Below are 20000 nucleotides of genomic sequence, written 5' to 3'. Positions count from 1 at the left end.
GACGTAAGCGCACCAACATCGGTTGTCAAGCGATGGTGGGACACACACACACACACACACACACACACACACACACGACGGGCTTCTTTCAGATTCCGTCTACCAAATCCACTCACAAAGTTTTGGTCGGTCGGAAGCTATTGTAGATGACACTTACCCAAGGTACCACGCAGTGGGACTGAACTCAGAACCATGTGATTGCTAAGCAAGCTTCTTACCACACAAAGACACCTGCGTATATATATATATATATATATATATATATATGTGTGTGTGTGTGTGTGTGTGTGTGTGTGTGTGTGAGGGGGTGCATGTGTTTGTGCTGGTGTGTTTACATCTCTATAACTTAGCGGATCGGCGAAAAAGAACGATAAAATAAGTACCAGCATGGCTACAGTCTAATGACTGAAACAAGTAAAAAATAAAAGATAAACAGTTCAGTCCCATTGCGTGGCACTTTGGGCAAGTGTCTTCTACAATAGCCTCGGCCCGACCAAAACCTTGTGAGTGGATTTGGTAGACAGAAACTGAAAGAAGCCCGTCGTATATATGTATATATATATATATATATATATATATATATATATATATATATATATATATATATATATATATATATATACATATATATATATGTATGTATGTATGTGTGTGTATATGTTTGTGTCTGTGTTTGTCTCCCAACATCGCTTGACAACCGATGCTGGTGTGTTTAAGTCCCCGTAACTTAGCGGTTCGGCAAAAGAGACCGATAGAATAAGTACTAGGCTTACAAAGAATAAGTCCTGGGGTCGATTTGCTCGACTAAAGGCGGTGCTCTAGCATGGCCACAGTCAAATGACAGAAACAAGTAAAAGAGTAGAAGAGTTCGAATCTGCCAGAAGTTATAAAGAATGAACAGTTCGTTATTGTGTGTGTGTGTGTGTGTGTATGTGTGTGTGTGTGTGTGTGTGTGTGTGTGAGTGTGTGTGTGTGTGTGCGCATGTGTGCGTGCACGCTGACACGCACACATACACACCGATGAACCTAACAAGTACATATACTTTTGTTTATAGTAATTGAAATATTGCGTTGATGCATGCAGATGTCTTCCAAACATTATAATTCATGTTGTGCCCGTAAAACAACAGCGATCAGATATTCACATTCAAATCTGCCAGCCAGAACATATTGAGGAGGACTAGATATGTTATAGTTGGGATTGTTGTAGAGGCAGAACAATCATCCCAACTCGCCACTTATTTATCAACAATCTCGCAGATGTCTTGCATCTGCCAATTCACCGTCTTTTGTATTACATATTGTATCACCTCTTTCTAGGAAGACAGAAGGGTTATAGGTATTAGAATCAACCTCAGCGTGCATCTATCTATCTATCTATCTATCTATCTATCTATCTATCTACTCTCTGTCTGTCTGTCTGTCTGACTGTCTGTCTGTCTGTCTGTCTGTCTGTCTCTCTCTCTCTCTCTCTCTCTCTCTCTCTCTATCTATCTATCTATCTATCTTTTCTTTGTCTTTATCTCTCCCTCTCTCTTCCTATAAGTTTATATTTGTGTAGATATACATACACACGCATATCTGTACATACTTATACAATCCCCCCTCCCTTTCCTCCAACTCTCTCCCTCTCCTATTTCTCTACCTATTTCTCTATCTCTTTCTTTCTCTTTCTTCCCGTCTCTGTACGTCTGTCTGTCTGTCTGTCTGTCTGTCTGTCTGTCTGTCTGTCTCTCTTACTCTTCCCCCCCTCTCTCTAGGTATATTCAGCAAAGATGTCGCGAAATTGGAGAAAAATCAAACTGCAACTATTTCTGCGAGTCTGGAAAATCGCAGATTTAGACCCTGGAAACATCATTGTGGCAGCACTAAAAAGTAATGGTTTCCCCTGAACTGCGGCCCAGGTAGAGCTGAAGAAACTAGAATTACTTCATTTCTATGACCTCATTAGACCACGCATCAGCGCCCTGGATGCCCTTCTAGGAAATGATTGCAACAAAGATGACAATAAAGATGGAAAAAGTGAAAAGGTAAAAGAAAAGTTTCTCGTGTTTAGCAGACTTTCAAAACAACAAAGCCGGAGCCACGACTGAGAGGCTTGCTAACGAAGAAAACATTGATACTGGCCCTGTCGCCACCATTGTAGAGAGCCAAAGAGATGAAAGGGCTGAAAAAAGAAAAGAAAACAAAAGCACCCGGAAACAACGAAGAGCAAGGAGTTAGAGAAAAAGAAAAGGAAGAAAAAATAAAAAAGATTTGGAGCAAAGCAAAAGACCTCCAGCAACGTGAGCAAAAGAAACAGGAGGTACAAAGCAAAAGTTGAAACATATGTAGATTTTAGCGGTAAGGAAACTGCTGGCATGGAGACAACGGGGGAAAATAGACGTTTTGCACATCAGAAGACCTGCATAAACCGCATGGGCCTAAATCAGAACTCCTTTCCAGGGAGAGGACAAATGAAAGAGAGGACAAATGAAGAGAAGGAAAATTTTCGCACTGTCTACTCCTGAAAAACGATATGCAGACATCGTGCATGCTACTCCAAACAACCAGCTTCATCCAGATGTGAAAAGAGCAACAGCTGAGCAAAAATCTCTTTGTGCATGACACAAAAACTTGTGCAGCAGCTGACCTGGTTACGTCAAGCACAGATTTGGAACCACATCCACCATCGCATGAGGCCACCACAGTCGACAGATACAGGATGGCCGCCACTAACGCCAACACAGGCGTCACACTAATATTTCCAATAAACAACAAAACAAAAATCTCTTTCCTGAGAGACCTTGCTGCATACTATCAAGTTCTCTTGGATCTGTTGTAGGAGATGCAGAAGTACACATGCCAAATTATGTTGCAATACGAACGGACAGAAAAGAGAGGAGTCACGGTGCAGTTGTAGTATACATCGGATGGGACCTCACGCCCTAAGTCCTGTATCATATTCAAATAATTTTGCCGAACCGCTAAGTTACGGGGACGTAAACACACCAGCATCGGTTGTCAAGCGATGTTGGGAGGACAAACACAGACACACAAACAAACACACACACACACACACACATATATATATACGACGGGCTTCTTTCAGTTTCCGTCAACCAAATCCACTCACAAGGCTTTGGTCGGCCCGAGGCTATAGTAGAAGACACTTCCCCAAGGTGCCACGCAGTGGGACTGAACCCAGAACTATGTAGTTCGTAAGCAAGCTACTTACCACACAGCCACTCATACGCCTATATATATCTTTATTTTGATTTTCATTTCGTTTCATTTCTTTCATTTTTCAGCCATGAAACCCTTGGGTATTTTAATATTACTAACCCTCGGGGTTTATGTTGAAGGTAGAGGACGTAAGTATTTAAATATTTACTGTAATTGTCACGTACCCACGTTACACAAACACACACAGTCACACTAGAAAACTGGTTGACTACTACTACTATTACTACTACTACTGCTGCTGCTGCTGCTGCTGTTGTTTTTGCTTCTACTGCTGCTGCTGCTGTTGCTGTTGCTGCTGCTGTTACTACTACGGTGACATAGACGAAATGCAATTGACTAATACTTACTTTAATACATAACAACGCAATTTATTTCATGCGTCGATTGGTTATTATGAGAGTAAATAGTGCAAACAAAATATGTAAAAATATAAATAGTCCCCCTTTCCAAAATCAGAAAACAGTCTTAATAAAATTTTTATGGAACTTCATTTATTTGCAGTGTGTAAAGTTACCGGTAAGTGTCATTTGAAAAGTGAACCGTTTATTGAAGAAACGAATGGTCGTTGTTTCCGTGTGACTTGCAAGAGCACGGATAAGGGCCCTGTGGAGGAATGTGTTCCTGTAGGTAAGTACGGAAACATCTAAGTTTAATTATTGAAATTCACGCCGCTCATCTATTTGAGTTAGTTCTCTTAGTTCATTTGCTTAAACATACAAATTTGTCTCGCTAAAAATTATTCATAATTTTTTTTTAATGTGGAAAATTGTAGCCCTCGATTTGAAAGTTTTGTGATACTATACTACACTGAGGAGGTCTAAAAATACGAAACATATGTCCATAGTTGTCTCTTGCACGCGAACAATGAACCCTGTCTTTTCCTCTAAATATGTAAATTTGAAAATTTAAATTTTAATTTCTTGAAATAACATCTTCTCTGCGCTTAGCAAAGGCAGATACCGACAGCTGACCACAATGATACAAGATCATTGACATCACCACCGGAGCCAGGCCGAGACTACAATGTATGATACGAGGTGGAAGTTGTCATAAATTTAGCTTCCCAAGGCCGCATAAGTTTAAGTGGAAAAGCGACACTATCTTTGCGAATATCTTCGAAAACAAATTTCTAACGCTGCATTCATTAGTTCTAAACGTGAAATTCATTACAATGCCCTTCATCCCACCATTGTCCTCGTCTTTCCTCAGCAGCATCAATTTTCCTCAGCTCGGGATTTCTTGTTTGTTGTTCAAGAGTATCATGGTAGTCGTGTGCCGAATGTAAATTTGACATTCTTTAATGGAGTCACTAGGGAAAAAAATATTACGAAGCCCTTTATTTAAGAATGTGACTCAAATATTCCTCGCCCTCGTCTCCCACCGTGATTTGCATCAGACATTCGAGGCATGTATTGAAGCATTTTGTCTCCAGGTAGATGTGAGTACTATATGTATGTATGTCATTATTCAGCTTTATTTCAAGATTTCTTGCCAATAGAGAAAGAGCCGGTTTCTAACCTAGATCCAAGTCTCCTTCATTGGAAGTTAAACATCAACAGGATATGTATGTATGTATGTATGTATGTATGTATGTATGTATAGTATGAGAAAAAGAATTCAGGAAATCCAAGCGCCTATCTCAGTCAGTATTCCGTACATAATCCTAGCTAACAGGATGCATAAAGAGGAAAACCTGCCCAGTTAATCTAAAAATATTCTATGCAAACTGAACATTCACGAAATGTGTCGATTATAAAATAGTTCATCCAACACAGAATATAAAATAAAACAGTCAAAAGAATAGAGAAGACGGTATTACATTTACTAACTAGTTACGACCGTTTCAATAACTAGTGAATTGTTACAACAATCAACATACTGGATCATACATACCAAAATTTTAGAAGTTATATAAAGAAGTTATATTATGTACTGATGTAAGTTATACAAAGAATATATTAGTCCATGCAATATTAAATGAAAATACCACCAGTCATCTCATCATGACTATCAACAAATGTAATACAGTGTATATAGGCAGATACACTCTTTTAAATACAAAGCATGGGAGTGACAAAAGGTCAAAGCGATAAATAACATTAAGTTGACGTACAGTCAGAGGTACACGTACCTAAAGGAATAATGGAGACGGAAAGGTCTCGTTAGCTCCCCCCCCCCCGCCCCTATATGATTTAAGGTAACATCTGGGCTATTAACACTCACAGGCCAAATAAGTCATTACAAGCATAATATTTGAAATAAAGATTTTATTAAGATACTAATTCAATCAAAAAAAGAAAATCATTTTGAAAATTTGATCAGAGAGAAAGATTTTTCTGAAAGTGTTTTCATTAGCTTTATTTAAAATCTTGGAAAAAAAATATACTGGGGAATGTGTTTACACAAATACTACCTTCGATCAGGCATGCGTTAATCTATATTTAAAAAAGAATATTATATATGATTAATAACTACTCTTTTAACTCAAAACAAATTCATGCACAGGAACTTCTTCGACTTACGGAACGGTACACGGTTGTACAGAACACACACAAAAAAAGAAACCCTGCGGCGATGGGAGAGCAGTGAAGCATTCAGGCCTAGCAAGTTGGAAGTGTTTAATTGTTAATTTATACAGAGGTAGTTGAGATATTGGTAGCTTCATCTTCATATGTGGCTGTGAAAGTACTGGAAATCAACCCGAGTAACGGAGCAGCCCTTTTCAAGGGTTGCTTCAGAGTACTTCCAGCAGACGAGCAGCTTAGTGTCCAACCATTTCCGACCTGTGGGCTTATGTCGAACGACTGCTATCGCGTGTGGAACGAGTCTATCGTGAATAATGTCGCGCCTCCTTCCTTGAAACGGGAAGGAAGAGCCATTTTCATCGTACTTGTGGCTATGGCAAAAGAATGTGTATGGTAGACGCGTCTGAAAGGTCTAGAGACAAACACTTTCCTCTTTGGTGAATCTCTCAACTTCATCAAGTATCAACTTCATCAAGTATCACTTGAAGAGGAAGGTAAGAGTAAAAAGGGAAGTTCTGTCCACTGAATGCTTCAAAAACAGATGGGTGAATGTAACAAGGATGGCACATGTAAATGACAGAGCCACCTTGAGCATAACCCTATGAAGCAGGAAAAAAAAAAAGGTAAAAAGAGAGTCACTGTAATGTGTTTTTCTGCATGACATTATTGGCCAAGGTTACCGTGGTCTTTTCCATAGGCTTTTCTCCCCACGGATAAACCTAATCTGTTTCCCCCTTTACACTTTACATCATGACATTTCTGTGATACACGATCCCTATTGATCGTTTATTATTTTTTTTACGATCCCTTTTGATCGAAAATCTACCCTCCTTTCTTTCTCTTTTTTTCCCTTCCTTCTCCTTCCCCAAAAGAAAAGCTTTACTTTGTAACTTGTCCCCTCTGTGTTCAGCCCTGTGTGGCTAATAAAGAAACATATCTATCTATCTATCTATCTATCTATCTATCTATCTATCTATCTATCTATCTATCTATCTATCTATCTATCTATCTATCTATACCCCAGTCTGTCTCTCTGTCTGTATATCTATTAATGAACCAATCAATCAATAATCTATCTATCCATCCATCCGTCCGTACGTCCGTCTGTCCTTCCGTCTATATGTCTGTATGCCTGTCTATCTATCTATCTATCTATCTATCTATCTATCTATCTATCTATCTATCTATCTATCTATCTATCTATCTATCTACCTATCTATCTATATAACTTATGCTAATAATATATTCCAGAATGTGAATCAAAGGAAAAGAGAAAAAATGGTGTGGCGAATGAAAGAAACAAGAGAAGTGAAGAAGAGAAAACCGAAGAAAGAAGTGATGTAGAAGAATCGCAAAAGTATAAAAGAAAGCGTTCAGATAACGAAAATGAAGAAGCAAACATCGAAGGGGACAATAGTGAAGAAGGGAAAAACGAAGCAAGACGAACTAATACAGTTAACGAAAATGAAGAAGTAAACACTGAAGGTGACGATAAGGAAGAAGCGAAAGCTGACGAACGAAGAACTGTTGCAAAGGAATCGAAAAAGAATAAAAGAAAACGTTCAGTTAACGAAAATGAAGAAAACAATGAAGGTGACGATAAGGAAGAAGCGAAAGCTGACGAACGAAGAACTGAAACAGTTAACGAAAATGAAGAAAACACTGAAGATGACGATAAGGAAGAAGCGAAAGCTGACGAACGAAGAACTGAAACAGTTAACGAAAATGAAGAAAACACAGAAGATGACGATAAGGAAGAAGCGAAAGCTGACGAACGAAGAACTGTTGCAAAGGAATCGAAAAAGAATAAAAGAAAACGTTCAGTAAACGAAAATGAAGAAAACAATGAAGATGACGATAAGGAAGAAGCGAAAGCTGATGAACGAAGAACTGAAACAGTTAACGAAAATGAAGAAAACACTGAAGATGACGATAAGGAAGAAGCGAAAGCCGACGAACGAAGAACTGTTGCAAAGGAATCGAAAAAGAATAAAAGAAAACGTTCAGTAAACGAAAATGAAGAAAATACCGAAGGTGACGATAATGAAGAAGCGAAAGCTGACGAACGAAGAACTGAAACAGTTAACGAAAATGAAGAAAACACTGAAGATGACGATAAGGAAGAAGCGAAAGCTGACGAACGAAGAACTGTTGCAAAGGAATCGAAAAAGAATAAAAGAAAACGTTCAGTAAACGAAAATGAAGAAAATACCGAAGGTGACGATAAGGAAGAAGCGAAAGCTGACGAACGAAGAACTGAAACAGTTAACGAAAATGAAGAAAACACTGAAGATGACGATAAGGAAGAAGCGAAAGCTGACGAACGAAGAACTGTTGCAAAGGAATCGAAAAAGAATAAAAGAAAACGTTCAGTAAACGAAAATGAAGAAAATACCGAAGGTGACGATAAGGAAGAAGCGAAAGCTGACGAACGAAGAACTGAAACAGTTAACGAAAATGAAGAAAACACTGAAGATGACGATAAGGAAGAAGCGAAAGCCGACGAACGAAGAACTGTTGCAAAGGAATCGAAAAAGAATAAAAGAAAACGTTCAGTAAACGAAAATGAAGAAAATACCGAAGGTGACGATAATGAAGAAGCGAAAGCTGAGGAACGAAGAACTGAAACAGTTAACGAAAATGAAGAAAACACTGAAGATGACGATAAGGAAGAAGCGAAAGCTGACGAACGAAGAACTGTTGCAAAGGAATCGAAAAAGAATAAAAGAAAACGTTCAGTAAACGAAAATGAAGAAAATACCGAAGGTGACGATAAGGAAGAAGCGAAAGCTGACGAACGAAGAACTGAAACAGTTAACGAAAATGAAGAAAACACTGAAGATGACGATAAGGAAGAAGTGAAAGCTGACGAACGAAGAACTGTTGCAAAGGAATCGAAAAAGAATAAAAGAAAACGTTCAGTAAACGAAAATGAAGAAAATACCGAAGGTGACGATAAGGAAGAAGCGAAAGCTGACGAACGAAGAACTGAAACAGTTAACGAAAATGAAGAAAACACTGAAGATGACGATAAGGAAGAAGCGAAAGCCGACGAACGAAGAACTGAAACAGTTAACGAAAATGAAGAAAACAATGAAGATGACGATAAGGAAGAAGCGAAAGCTGATGAACGAAGAACTGAAACAGTTAACGAAAATGAAGAAAACACTGAAGATGACGATAAGGAAGAAGCGAAAGCTGACGAACGAAGAACTGTTGCAAAGGAATCGAAAAAGAATAAAAGAAAACGTTCAGTAAACGAAAATGAAGAAAACAATGAAGATGACGATAAGGAAGAAGCGAAAGCTGATGAACGAAGAACTGAAACAGTTAACGAAAATGAAGAAAACACTGAAGATGACGATAAGGAAGAAGCGAAAGCTGACGAACGAAGAACTGAAACAGTTAACGAAAATGAAGAAAACACTGAAGATGACGATAAGGAAGAAGCGAAAGCTGACGAACGAAGAACTGTTGCAAAGGAATCGAAAAAGAATAAAAGAAAACGTTCAGTAAACGAAAATGAAGAAAATACCGAAGGTGACGATAAGGAAGAAACGAAAGCTGATGAACGAAGAACTGAAACAGTTAACGAAAATGAAGAAAACACTGAAGATGACGATAAGGAAGAAGCGAAAGCTGATGAACGAAGAACTGAAACAGTTAACGAAAATGAAGAAAACACTGAAGATGACGATAAGGAAGAAGCGAAAGCTGAGGAACGAAGAACTGAAACAGTTAACGAAAATGAAGAAAACACTGAAGATGACGATAAGGAAGAAGCGAAAGCTGACGAACGAAGAACTGTTGCAAAGGAATCGAAAAAGAATAAAAGAAAACGTTCAGTAAACGAAAATGAAGAAAACTATGAAGATGACGATAAGGAAGAAGCGAAAGCTGACGAACGAAGAACTGAAACAGTTAACGAAAATGAAGAAAACACTGAAGGTGACGATAAGGAAGAAGCGAAAGCCGACGAACGAAGAACTGTTGCAAAGGAATCGAAAAAGAATAAAAGAAAACGTTCAGTAAACGAAAATGAAGAAAACACTGAAGATAACGATAAGGAAGAAGCGAAAGCTGATGAACGAAGAACTGAAACAGTTAACGAAAATGAAGAAAACACAGAAGATGACGATAAGGAAGAAGCGAAAGCTGACGAACGAAGAACTGAAACAGTTAACGAAAATGAAGAAAACACTGAAGATGACGATAAGGAAGAAGCGAAAGCTGACGAACGAAGAACTGTTGCAAAGGAATCGAAAAAGAATAAAAGAAAACGTTCAGTAAACGAAAATGAAGAAAATACCGAAGGTGACGATAAGGAAGAAGCGAAAGCTGACGAACGAAGAACTGAAACAGTTAACGAAAATGAAGAAAACACTGAAGATGACGATAAGGAAGAAGCGAAAGCTGACGAACGAAGAACTGTTGCAAAGGAATCGAAAAAGAATAAAAGAAAACGTTCAGTAAACGAAAATGAAGAAAATACCGAAGGTGACGATAAGGAAGAAACGAAAGCTGACGAACGAAGAACTGAAACAGTTAACGAAAACGAAGAAAACACTGAAGATGACGATAAGGAAGAAGCGAAAGCTGATGAACGAAGAACTGAAACAGTTAACGAAAATGAAGAAAACACTGAAGATGACGATAAGGAAGAAGCGAAAGCTGACGAACGAAGAACTGTTGCAAAGGAATCGAAAAAGAATAAAAGAAAACGTTCAGTAAACGAAAATGAAGAAAACACTGAAGATGACGATAAGGAAGAAGCGAAAGCTGATGAACGAAGAACTGAAACAGTTAACGAAAATGAAGAAAACACTGAAGATGACGATAAGGAAGAAGCGAAAGCTGACGAACGAAGAACTGTTGCAAAGGAATCGAAAAAGAATAAAAGAAAACGTTCAGTAAACGAAAATGAAGAAAACACTGAAGATGAAGATAAGGAAGAAGCGAAAGCTGATGAACGAAGAACTGAAACAGTTAACGAAAATGAAGAAAACACTGAAGATGACGATAAGGAAGAAGCGAAAGCTGACGAACGAAGAACTGTTGCAAAGGAATCGAAAAAGAATAAAAGAAAACGTTCAGTAAACGAAAATGAAGAAAACACTGAAGATGACGATAAGGAAGAAGCGAAAGCTGATGAACGAAGAACTGAAACAGTTAACGAAAATGAAGAAAACACTGAAGATGACGATAAGGAAGAAGCGAAAGCTAACGAACGAAGAACTGAAACAGTTAACGAAAATGAAGAAAACACTGAAGATGACGATAAGGAAGAAGCGAAAGCTGACGAACGAAGAATTGTTGCAAAGGAACCGAAAAAGAATAAAAGAAAACGTTCAGTAAACGAAAATGAAGAAAACAATGAAGATGACGATAAGGAAGAAGCGAAAGCTGACGAACGAAGAACTGAAACAGTTAACGAAAATGAAGAAAACACTGAAGGTGACGATAAGGAAGAAGCGAAAGCCGACGAACGAAGAACTGTTGCAAAGGAATCGAAAAAGAATAAAAGAAAACGTTCAGTAAACGAAAATGAAGAAAACACTGAAGATGACGATAAGGAAGAAGCGAAAGCTGATGAACGAAGAACTGAAACAGTTAACGAAAATGAAGAAAACACTGAAGATGACGATAAGGAAGAAGCGAAAGCTGACGAACGAAGAACTGAAACAGTTAACGAAAATGAAGAAAACACTGAAGATGACGATAAGGAAGAAGCGAAAGCTGACGAACGAAGAACTGTTGCAAAGGAATCGAAAAAGAATAAAAGAAAACGTTCAGTAAACGAAAATGAAGAAAATACCGAAGGTGACGATAATGAAGAAGCGAAAGCTGACGAACGAAGAACTGAAACAGTTAACGAAAATGAAGAAAACACTGAAGATGACGATAAAGAAGAAGCGAAAGCTGACGAACGAAGAACTGTTGCAAAGGAATCGAAAAAGAATAAAAGAAAACGTTCAGTAAACGAAAATGAAGAAAATACCGAAGGTGACGATAAGGAAGAAGCGAAAGCTGACGAACGTAGAACAGAAACAGTTAACGAAAATGAAGAAAACACTGAAGATGACGATAAGGAAGAAGCGAAAGCCGACGAACGAAGAACTGTTGCAAAGGAATCGAAAAAGAATAAAAGAAAACGTTCAGTAAACGAAAATGAAGAAAATACCGAAGGTGACGATAATGAAGAAGCGAAAGCTGAGGAACGAAGAACTGAAACAGTTAACGAAAATGAAGAAAACACTGAAGATGACGATAAGGAAGAAGCGAAAGCTGACGAACGAAGAACTGTTGCAAAGGAATCGAAAAAGAATAAAAGAAAACGTTCAGTAAACGAAAATGAAGAAAATACCGAAGGTGACGATAAGGAAGAAGCGAAAGCTGACGAACGAAGAACTGAAACAGTTAACGAAAATGAAGAAAACACTGAAGGTGACGATAAGGAAGAAGCGAAAGCTGACGAACGAAGAACTGAAACAGTTAACGAAAATGAAGAAAAGACTGAAGGTGACGATAAGGAAGAAGCGAAAGCTGACGAACGAAGAACTGAAACAGTTAACGAAAATGAAGAAAACACTGAAGGTGACGATAAGGAAGAAGCGAAATCTGACGAACGAAGAACTGAAACAGTTAACGAAAATGAAGAAAACAATGAAGATGACGATAAGGAAGAAGCGAAAGCTGACGAACGAAGAACTGAAACAGTTAACGAAAATGAAGAAAACACTGAAGGTGACGATAAGGAAGAAGCGAAAGCTGACGAACGAAGAACTGTTGCAAAGGAATCGAAAAAGAATGAAAGAAAACGTTCAGTTAACGAAAATGAAGAAAACAATGAAGATGACGATAAGGAAGAAGCGAAAACTGACGAACGAAGAACTGAAACAGTTAACGAAAATGAAGAAAACACTGAAGATGACGATAAGGAAGAAGCGAAAGCTGATGAACGAAGAACTGAAACAGTTAACGAAAATGAAGAAAACACTGAAGATAACGATAAGGAAGAAGCGAAAGCTGACGAACGAAGAACTGTTGCAAAGGAATCGAAAAAGAATAAAAGAAAACGTTCAGTTAACGAAAATGAAGAAAACAATGAAGATGACGATAAGGAAGAAGCGAAAGCTGACGAACGAAGAACTGAAACAGTTAACGAAAATGAAGAAAACACTGAAGGTGACGATAAGGAAGAAGCGAAGGCTGACGAACGAAGAACTGAAACAGTTAACGAAAATGAAGAAAACACTGAAGGTGACGATAAGGAAGAAGCGAAAGCTGACGAACGAAGAACTGAAACAGTTAACGAAAATGAAGAAAACACTGAAGGTGACGATAAGGAAGAAGCGAAAGCTGACGAACGAAGAACTGAAACAGTTAACGAAAATGAAGAAAACACTGAAGGTGACGATAAGGAAGAAGCGAAAGCTGACGAACGAAGAACTGAAACAGTTAACGAAAATGAAGAAAACACTGAAGGTGACGATAAGGAAGAAGCGAAAGCTGACGAACGAAGAACTGAAACAGTTAACGAAAATGAAGAAAACAATGAAGGTGACGATAAGGAAGAAGCGAAAGCTGACGAACGAAGAACTGAAACAGTTAACGAAAATGAAGAAAACACTGAAGGTGACGATAAGGAAGAAGCGAAAGCTGACGAACGAAGAACTGAAACAGTTAACGAAAATGAAGAAAACACTGAAGGTGACGATAAGGAAGAAGCGAAAGCTGACGAACGAAGAACTGAAACAGTTAACGAAAATGAAGAAAACACTGAAGGTGACGATAAGGAAGAAGCGAAAGCTGACGAACGAAGAACTGAAACAGTTAACGAAAATGAAGAAAACAATGAAGATGACGATAAGGAAGAAGCGAAAGCCGACGAACGAAGAACTGTTGCAAAGGAATCGAATAAAAGAAAACGTTCAGTAAACGAAAATGAAGAAAATACCGAAGGTGACGATAAGGAAGAAGCGAAAGCTGACGAACGAAGAACTAAAACAGTTAACGAAAATGAAGAAAACACTGAAGGTGACGATAAGGAAGAAGCGAAAGCTGACGAACGAAGAACTGTTGCAAAGGAATCGAAAAAGAATAAGAGAAAACGTTCAGTAAACGAAAATGAAGAAAATACCGAAGGTGACGATAAGGAAGAAGCGAAAGCTGACGAACGAAGAACTGTTGCAAAGGAATCGAAAAAGAATAAAAGAAAACGTTCAGTAAACGAAAATGAAGAAAATACCGAAGGTGACGATAAGGAAGAAGCGAAAGCTGACGAACGAAGAACTGAAACAGTTAACGAAAATGAAGAAAACACTGAAGATGACGATAAGGAAGAAGCGAAAGCTGACGAACGAAGAACTGAAACAGTTAACGAAAATGAAGAAAACACTGAAGGTGACGATAAGGAAGAAGCGAAAGCCGACGAACGAAGAACTGTTGCAAAGGAATCGAAAAAGAATAAAAGAAAACGTTCAGTAAACGAAAATGAAGAAAATACCGAAGGTGACGATAAGGAAGAAGCGAAAGCTGACGAACGAAGAACTGAAACAGTTAACGAAAATGAAGAAAACACTGAAGATGACGATAAGGAAGAAGCGAAAGCTGACGAACGAAGAACTGTTGCAAAGGAATCGAAAAAGAATAAAAGAAAACGTTCAGTAAACGAAAATGAAGAAAATACCGATGGTGACGATAAGGAAGAAGCGAAAGCTGACGAACGAAGAACTGTTGCAAAGGAATCGAAAAAGAATAAAAGAAAACGTTCAGTTAACGAAAATGAAGAAAATACCGAAGGTGACGATAAGGAAGAAGCGAAAGCTGACGAACGAAGAACTGAAACAGTTAACGAAAATGAAGAAAACACTGAAGATGACGATAAAGAAGAAGCGAAAGCTGACGAACGAAGAACTGTTGCAAAGGAATCGAAAAAGAATAAAAGAAAACGTTCAGTAAACGAAAATGAAGAAAATACCGAAGGTGACGATAAGGAAGAAGCGAAAGCTGACGAACGAAGAACTGAAACAGTTAACGAAAATGAAGAAAACACTGAAGGTGACGATAAGGAAGAAGCGAAAGCTGACGAACGAAGAACTGTTGCAAAGGAATCGAAAAAGAATAAAAGAAAACGTTCAGTAAACGAAAATGAAGAAAATACCGAAGGTGACGATAAGGAAGAAGCGAAAGCTGAAGGAACAAATAGCGAAAGCAAATCACTACTGAGCCGAATTCTACGCCATGCACACACAATTTTTCATTAGTTTATACTAAAAAGTTACTTTCATTAGTTGCATCTGAAAGAAATTGAGTTCTATACTGTTTTGCGGAATATAAAATTAGAAAAAGTTTTTTTTTTTTGTTTTATTTGATGATTCAAAAATTTTGTCACCTTCTGGCAGAATCCTTAGCACCTCCGACAAAATACCCTAGCGACATTTGTTACGGCGCTCTGTTGAGTGGAAACTCTTTCGATCTCGACTTTTTCTTTCATCCTTTGTCTGTTGATATAAATAGACCAATCTCTGAAAGAACAATCACTGCTGTTGCTGTTTAGCCGTAAGTGAAAGCTACCGGAAGAGACCTTTCGTTAAATGCCTTCCCTTTGCTGGTCAGTGACGTGGAGGAGCATTGCCATATCGGTGGTTGCTCTCAATGCAAAATCTTTAGGGGCGTAACATTTAGAAAGAAATAACAATAACCGAAGTATAACATACCCTTTGTCCTATCCCCTATTCTTACCTTTCCGCGGGCGTAGTAAGCCATGCTACACAACTGTTCGTGGCTTTAACCTTTGTTTTGGGATATGTAAGAGAATTATCTAGAGGAGTAGTTCTCAACTGCGGTCCATATTGTCCCTGGGGATCCCTATAAGAATTTTATGGGTCCACACAACAAAATATTAAATTAGAGATCCACAGTTGTATTCGAAGTGCTCCTGAACAAATCTTGTTTTAGATGTATGTATTGGTATGTATTGCAAGAAACAGTCAGGTTTCTTTCTCTAGCATTTTACATAGCATTTTACATGTGGAAAACAAAACAGAAATTTTGCAGGAAGTTTCTATAATACTAGTTTTAAACATTGAATGGCTATGGGGTCCACCAGAATTAAATAGTTATCAAAGGGGTTTATAGATGAAAGAAAATGTTTGAGAACCCCTGATCTAAAGAGTCTTTCTTTTAAGTGTGTGATTTGAAGCATATCTGGCTGTTACTTCTCGCAATTTGACATGCCACCTATATATTTTCTTTCATCTATTATATTTTCAGGTTCAAGTGTAATCTGGTTTAAAGGCAAATACCATTACACGTTGGTAGTCTTCTTCGTCCGTGGGAAGGTCCGAGACATAGGCTTTCATAGCTGTTTCTGGTTTAGGTAAAGGGCCAGTAATTTTTGAGGGGAGGGTATTAAACGATAAAATCAACCCCAGTACTTCGCTGATTCTTCAATTTATCGAGTCCGTAAAGATGAAAGGCAAAGCTGACCTCGGAAGAATTTGAACTCAGAACTTAAAGAGCCGGAAGAAACACGCAAGATATTTTCTCCGACGCTCTAGCGATTCTGCCAGCACGTTGCTTTAGGCTATATTTAGATTCAATAATTCTGATTCAGGTATAAGGTCAGCAACACTGAATGTGAACACAGTACTTAGCTGTTACTTTATTCTATCGACTTCGAAAGATGAAAGACGAATTCGATCCCGGTGGTATTTCAACTCAGTAAAGAGCCAGATAAAGTACTTTATGGCATTCTTTTTTCCGACACTCTTGCGTGTCTGCCAGCTCGAATCCATGTTTCTATGCATGGATTTCTTTTATTTTTTGAAAATCTTTTACTTGCTTCAGTCATTTGACTGCGGCCATGTTGGGGTGCCACCTTGAAGGGTTCTTTGTCGAACAAATCGACCCTACGACTAACATTTTAAAACCTGGTACTTATTCTATCGGTCTCTTTTGTTGAACCGCTACAATACGGTGACGTAATCACACCAACATCGGTTGTCAAGAGGTGGAGAAGGGATGAACACAGACACAAAGACACACAGAAATATGTATATATATATATATATATATATATATATATACGATGAGCTTCTTTCAGTTTCAGTCTACCAAAATCCACTCAAGGCTTTAGTCAGCCCGAAGCTATAGTAGAAAGCACTTGCCCAAGGTGCCACGCAGTGGGACTTAACCCGGAACCATGTGGGTGAGAGGCAAGCTTTTTACCATACGCACACGCACGCACACACACATAACAGTTATTAGTGAGGGATTATTAATTCGGGCAAAATACTTTATAAGCTCTCTGTTAGTGCACCAGGCTAACAATATTGTTTAGATTAGTGAAGAATTTCGCATTATCTTGTGGCAGGATCCGAGGTTATACTTCGTCACCATTCTGTATTGTAAATCCATGGTTGTGTTCCAGTTCTACTGGCTTTTACAGAGTGATATACAAGACAAGGCATAAATAATAGCCATTACATATTTTTCTTTATTGTAGTAAATTCGCATTACAGCTGTTTCCAGTAGTTATTATAGGTTGGTTATTGATAGGTTTATTCAATCAGTTGAGAAAAGTTGAACGACCTAGAAAATTAATGCAACTTTCGTCAGATACATTTCAAGTTAGAATCAAGCAGAACACTAAATACCTCTACCGTTTCTTCGGTGCTCTGCTTGGTTCTAACCTGAAATGACAGACGAAAGTAGCATCAATCTTTTTAGGTCGTGCAATTTTCCTCAACAGATCAATTGGCCGAATGAGTAAACCTATTAATAACCAACCTATAATGACCACTGGAAACAGCTGTTTGTCGAATTTACTACAATAAAGAAAAATATGTAACAGCTATTATTTATGCCTTGTCTTATATGATACAGTAGAGAGGAAATTTATCACAGCAGACATTATCGTATTGAGAGCTGATGGGTTGGCTGTAATTTACATACGTTAGTCGTCATACTTTAAGTGGATCAGTACCTTGTCAATGCTATCAGTAATTTAGATTTAAGACTAACTATTGCAGCAAGCATAAATATATAAACCTATCGACAAAGTTATATGCAACACTGATTTCAGATTTTGGCACAAGGCCAGCAATTTCATTTGAGTGAGCAAGTGGATTACATCAATCCCACTGTTCAGTTAGTACTTATTTTCTTGGCCCTGAAAGGATGAAAGGTAAAGTCGGCCTCGGTGGAATTTAAACACAGAGCGTAAAGACGGAAGAAATGCCGCAAAGCATCATGTCCGGCGTGCTAACGATTCTGCCAGCTGGCTACCCTAAAGTCATATGTAATACTGATTTCAAATTTTGGCACAAGATCAGTAATTTCGGGGGCAGGGGCTCAGTCGGTTACATCCACTCTATTGCTCAACTGGTACTAATTTTGTTGACCCCGAAAGAATGAAAGGCATAATCGACCTCGACAGAATTTGAACTCAGAATGTGCAGACGGACGAAATACAGCTGAACATTTTTCCTGGCGGGCTAACGATTTTGCCAGCTCGCCGCCCTAAATTTACCTGTAATATTAATGTAGGATCCTGCCACCCACCTACAATTTTCAAAAACTCATTTAACAATATTAGTAAAGGAGTTTCTGTTAAACAGGATGTGGGGGACGACAAATCAAGTTTAATGTCTCCGGCCCCGTACCAAATCAGCCCAATCAACGGGTTTCTACAACCTTCTATCAAATTCCATTCAAAAGGTTTCGAATACAATTCGAAACTGTGGAAGAAGCTACAGTCCCAAGTTGCAAGATAGTGGGTCAGAAGTCGAAACAACACAATCATGCTAACGCCGAATATTTATTGTCTCATGCTGTCTAGTGGTTACAAAATTCTGTGTTGTCATCGCAGTTGCGAGGTTTCGACTCGTCGCTTACAAAGTTATGTAAAAGCCTAACAACGAAAGTTGACACACATAGTACGAACACTTCTTTCCAAAAGGTTGTCATTTTGCTTTTCTGAAATTGTTTTTATTTGCGTAATGTTTTTTTTTATTTTAAGAATCGCGCGGCAATGTAACTATGTCAAATAGTTTTACATACCTTTTCTACTCATTGTTCTCTTCTACTCTAGGTACAAGGCCCGAAATTTTCGGGGAGGGGGCCAGTCGATTAGATCTATCCCAGTACGCAACTGGTACTTAATTTATCGACCCCGAAAGGATGAAAGGCAACGACAACCTCGGCGGAATTTGAACTCAGAACGTAAAGACAGACGAAATACCGCTAAGCATTTCGCCCAGCGTGCTAACGTTTCTGCCAGCTCGCTGCCTTACTTACACAACATATCATCAGATGAAAGGATGAACCTATATGAGCAGAAGACTATGCATGGATATGTTATTAGAAATCTCCGTGATGATAGTAACATCGATCATCAAAACAGTTTATCATGGAGGAATAGCCCACTTTGGAGGGTATGCGTTTGCAATCCAGGAACAGGAAATATCAACCAAGTACCTAATGCACAAAAGGGATAGAGATGCAGGAAAAGCCGTAAAATGTGACAACCGATACAGACTGTGGAGTTCACACTGAAGATATCACCCACATCGTAAGCAGTTGTCCGAAAATATCATCACGATGAGACATGACGTTGTAGCTAGGACTCTCTATAATGAAATCCGTCGGCAGGATAATCTCGAGGACAAAGAAATGAAAACCCACAATATGGTAGAAGCTATAACCACTCATAATGAAAAGGAATACTGGTGGAATGTACCAGTGAAGACATCAATAAAATGTAAGCATAACAGACCTGATATAATTATTTAGGATAGAGAAGAGAAAATGCACAGTTGTGGAAATTAGCTGCCCAGTGAATGTTAACATAAAGCTGAAGATTAGTGAAAAAGAGAATACCTATGTTGAACAATTGAGAAATCTGCAGTTACTCTATCCAGATTACAAATTCAGGTTTATACCTGTAATTATTGGGGCCCTGGGATATGTAACACACTGCCTAAATACCAATGTTGAGAAATTAGACTTGTCGAAACCAGAAAGGAAAAAGCTAATTCGAAGACTACAGATCCAATCCATCACTGGAAATGTAAAAATCTGTAAAACTTTCCAGAGGTTTATCATTTAAATATATATATGTCTAGATATGCAAATATATGCATGAGAATACATACATAAAACCTACAAGTCTGCTCATACATACATACATACATACATACATACATGCATACATGCATACATACATACAAACAAAAATAGCCCATC

At 38.3% G+C, this 20000-nt stretch overlaps 1 protein-coding gene and 1 long non-coding RNA gene across 2 annotated transcripts in view; one reads left to right on the top strand and one right to left on the bottom strand.

The window, feature by feature from the left end:
* Positions 1-15103, top strand: part of LOC128248877 (uncharacterized) — a 17583-nt gene extending 2480 nt beyond the window's left edge. The window contains exons 2-4 of the mRNA XM_089358426.1: positions 3291-3353; positions 3727-3852; positions 7002-15103. Of these exons, the coding sequence (XP_089214552.1) occupies positions 3293-3353; positions 3727-3852; positions 7002-15016 (8202 nt within the window). The 5' untranslated portion in view covers positions 3291-3292 and the 3' untranslated portion in view covers positions 15017-15103. The remainder of the gene's footprint in view (positions 1-3290; positions 3354-3726; positions 3853-7001) is intronic.
* LOC106877409 (uncharacterized) overlaps positions 1-20000 on the bottom strand; it is a 28237-nt gene that overhangs the window by 965 nt on the left and 7272 nt on the right. The window lies entirely within an intron of this gene.

This window comes from Octopus bimaculoides, chromosome 10, assembly GCF_046866305.1.
Source record: "Octopus bimaculoides isolate indiv1 chromosome 10, ASM4686630v1, whole genome shotgun sequence".
Taxonomy (NCBI): Eukaryota; Metazoa; Mollusca; class Cephalopoda; order Octopoda; family Octopodidae; genus Octopus; species Octopus bimaculoides.
Note: the sequence above shows the minus strand (reverse complement) of the source record. Positions and strands in the feature narration are given on the sequence as shown.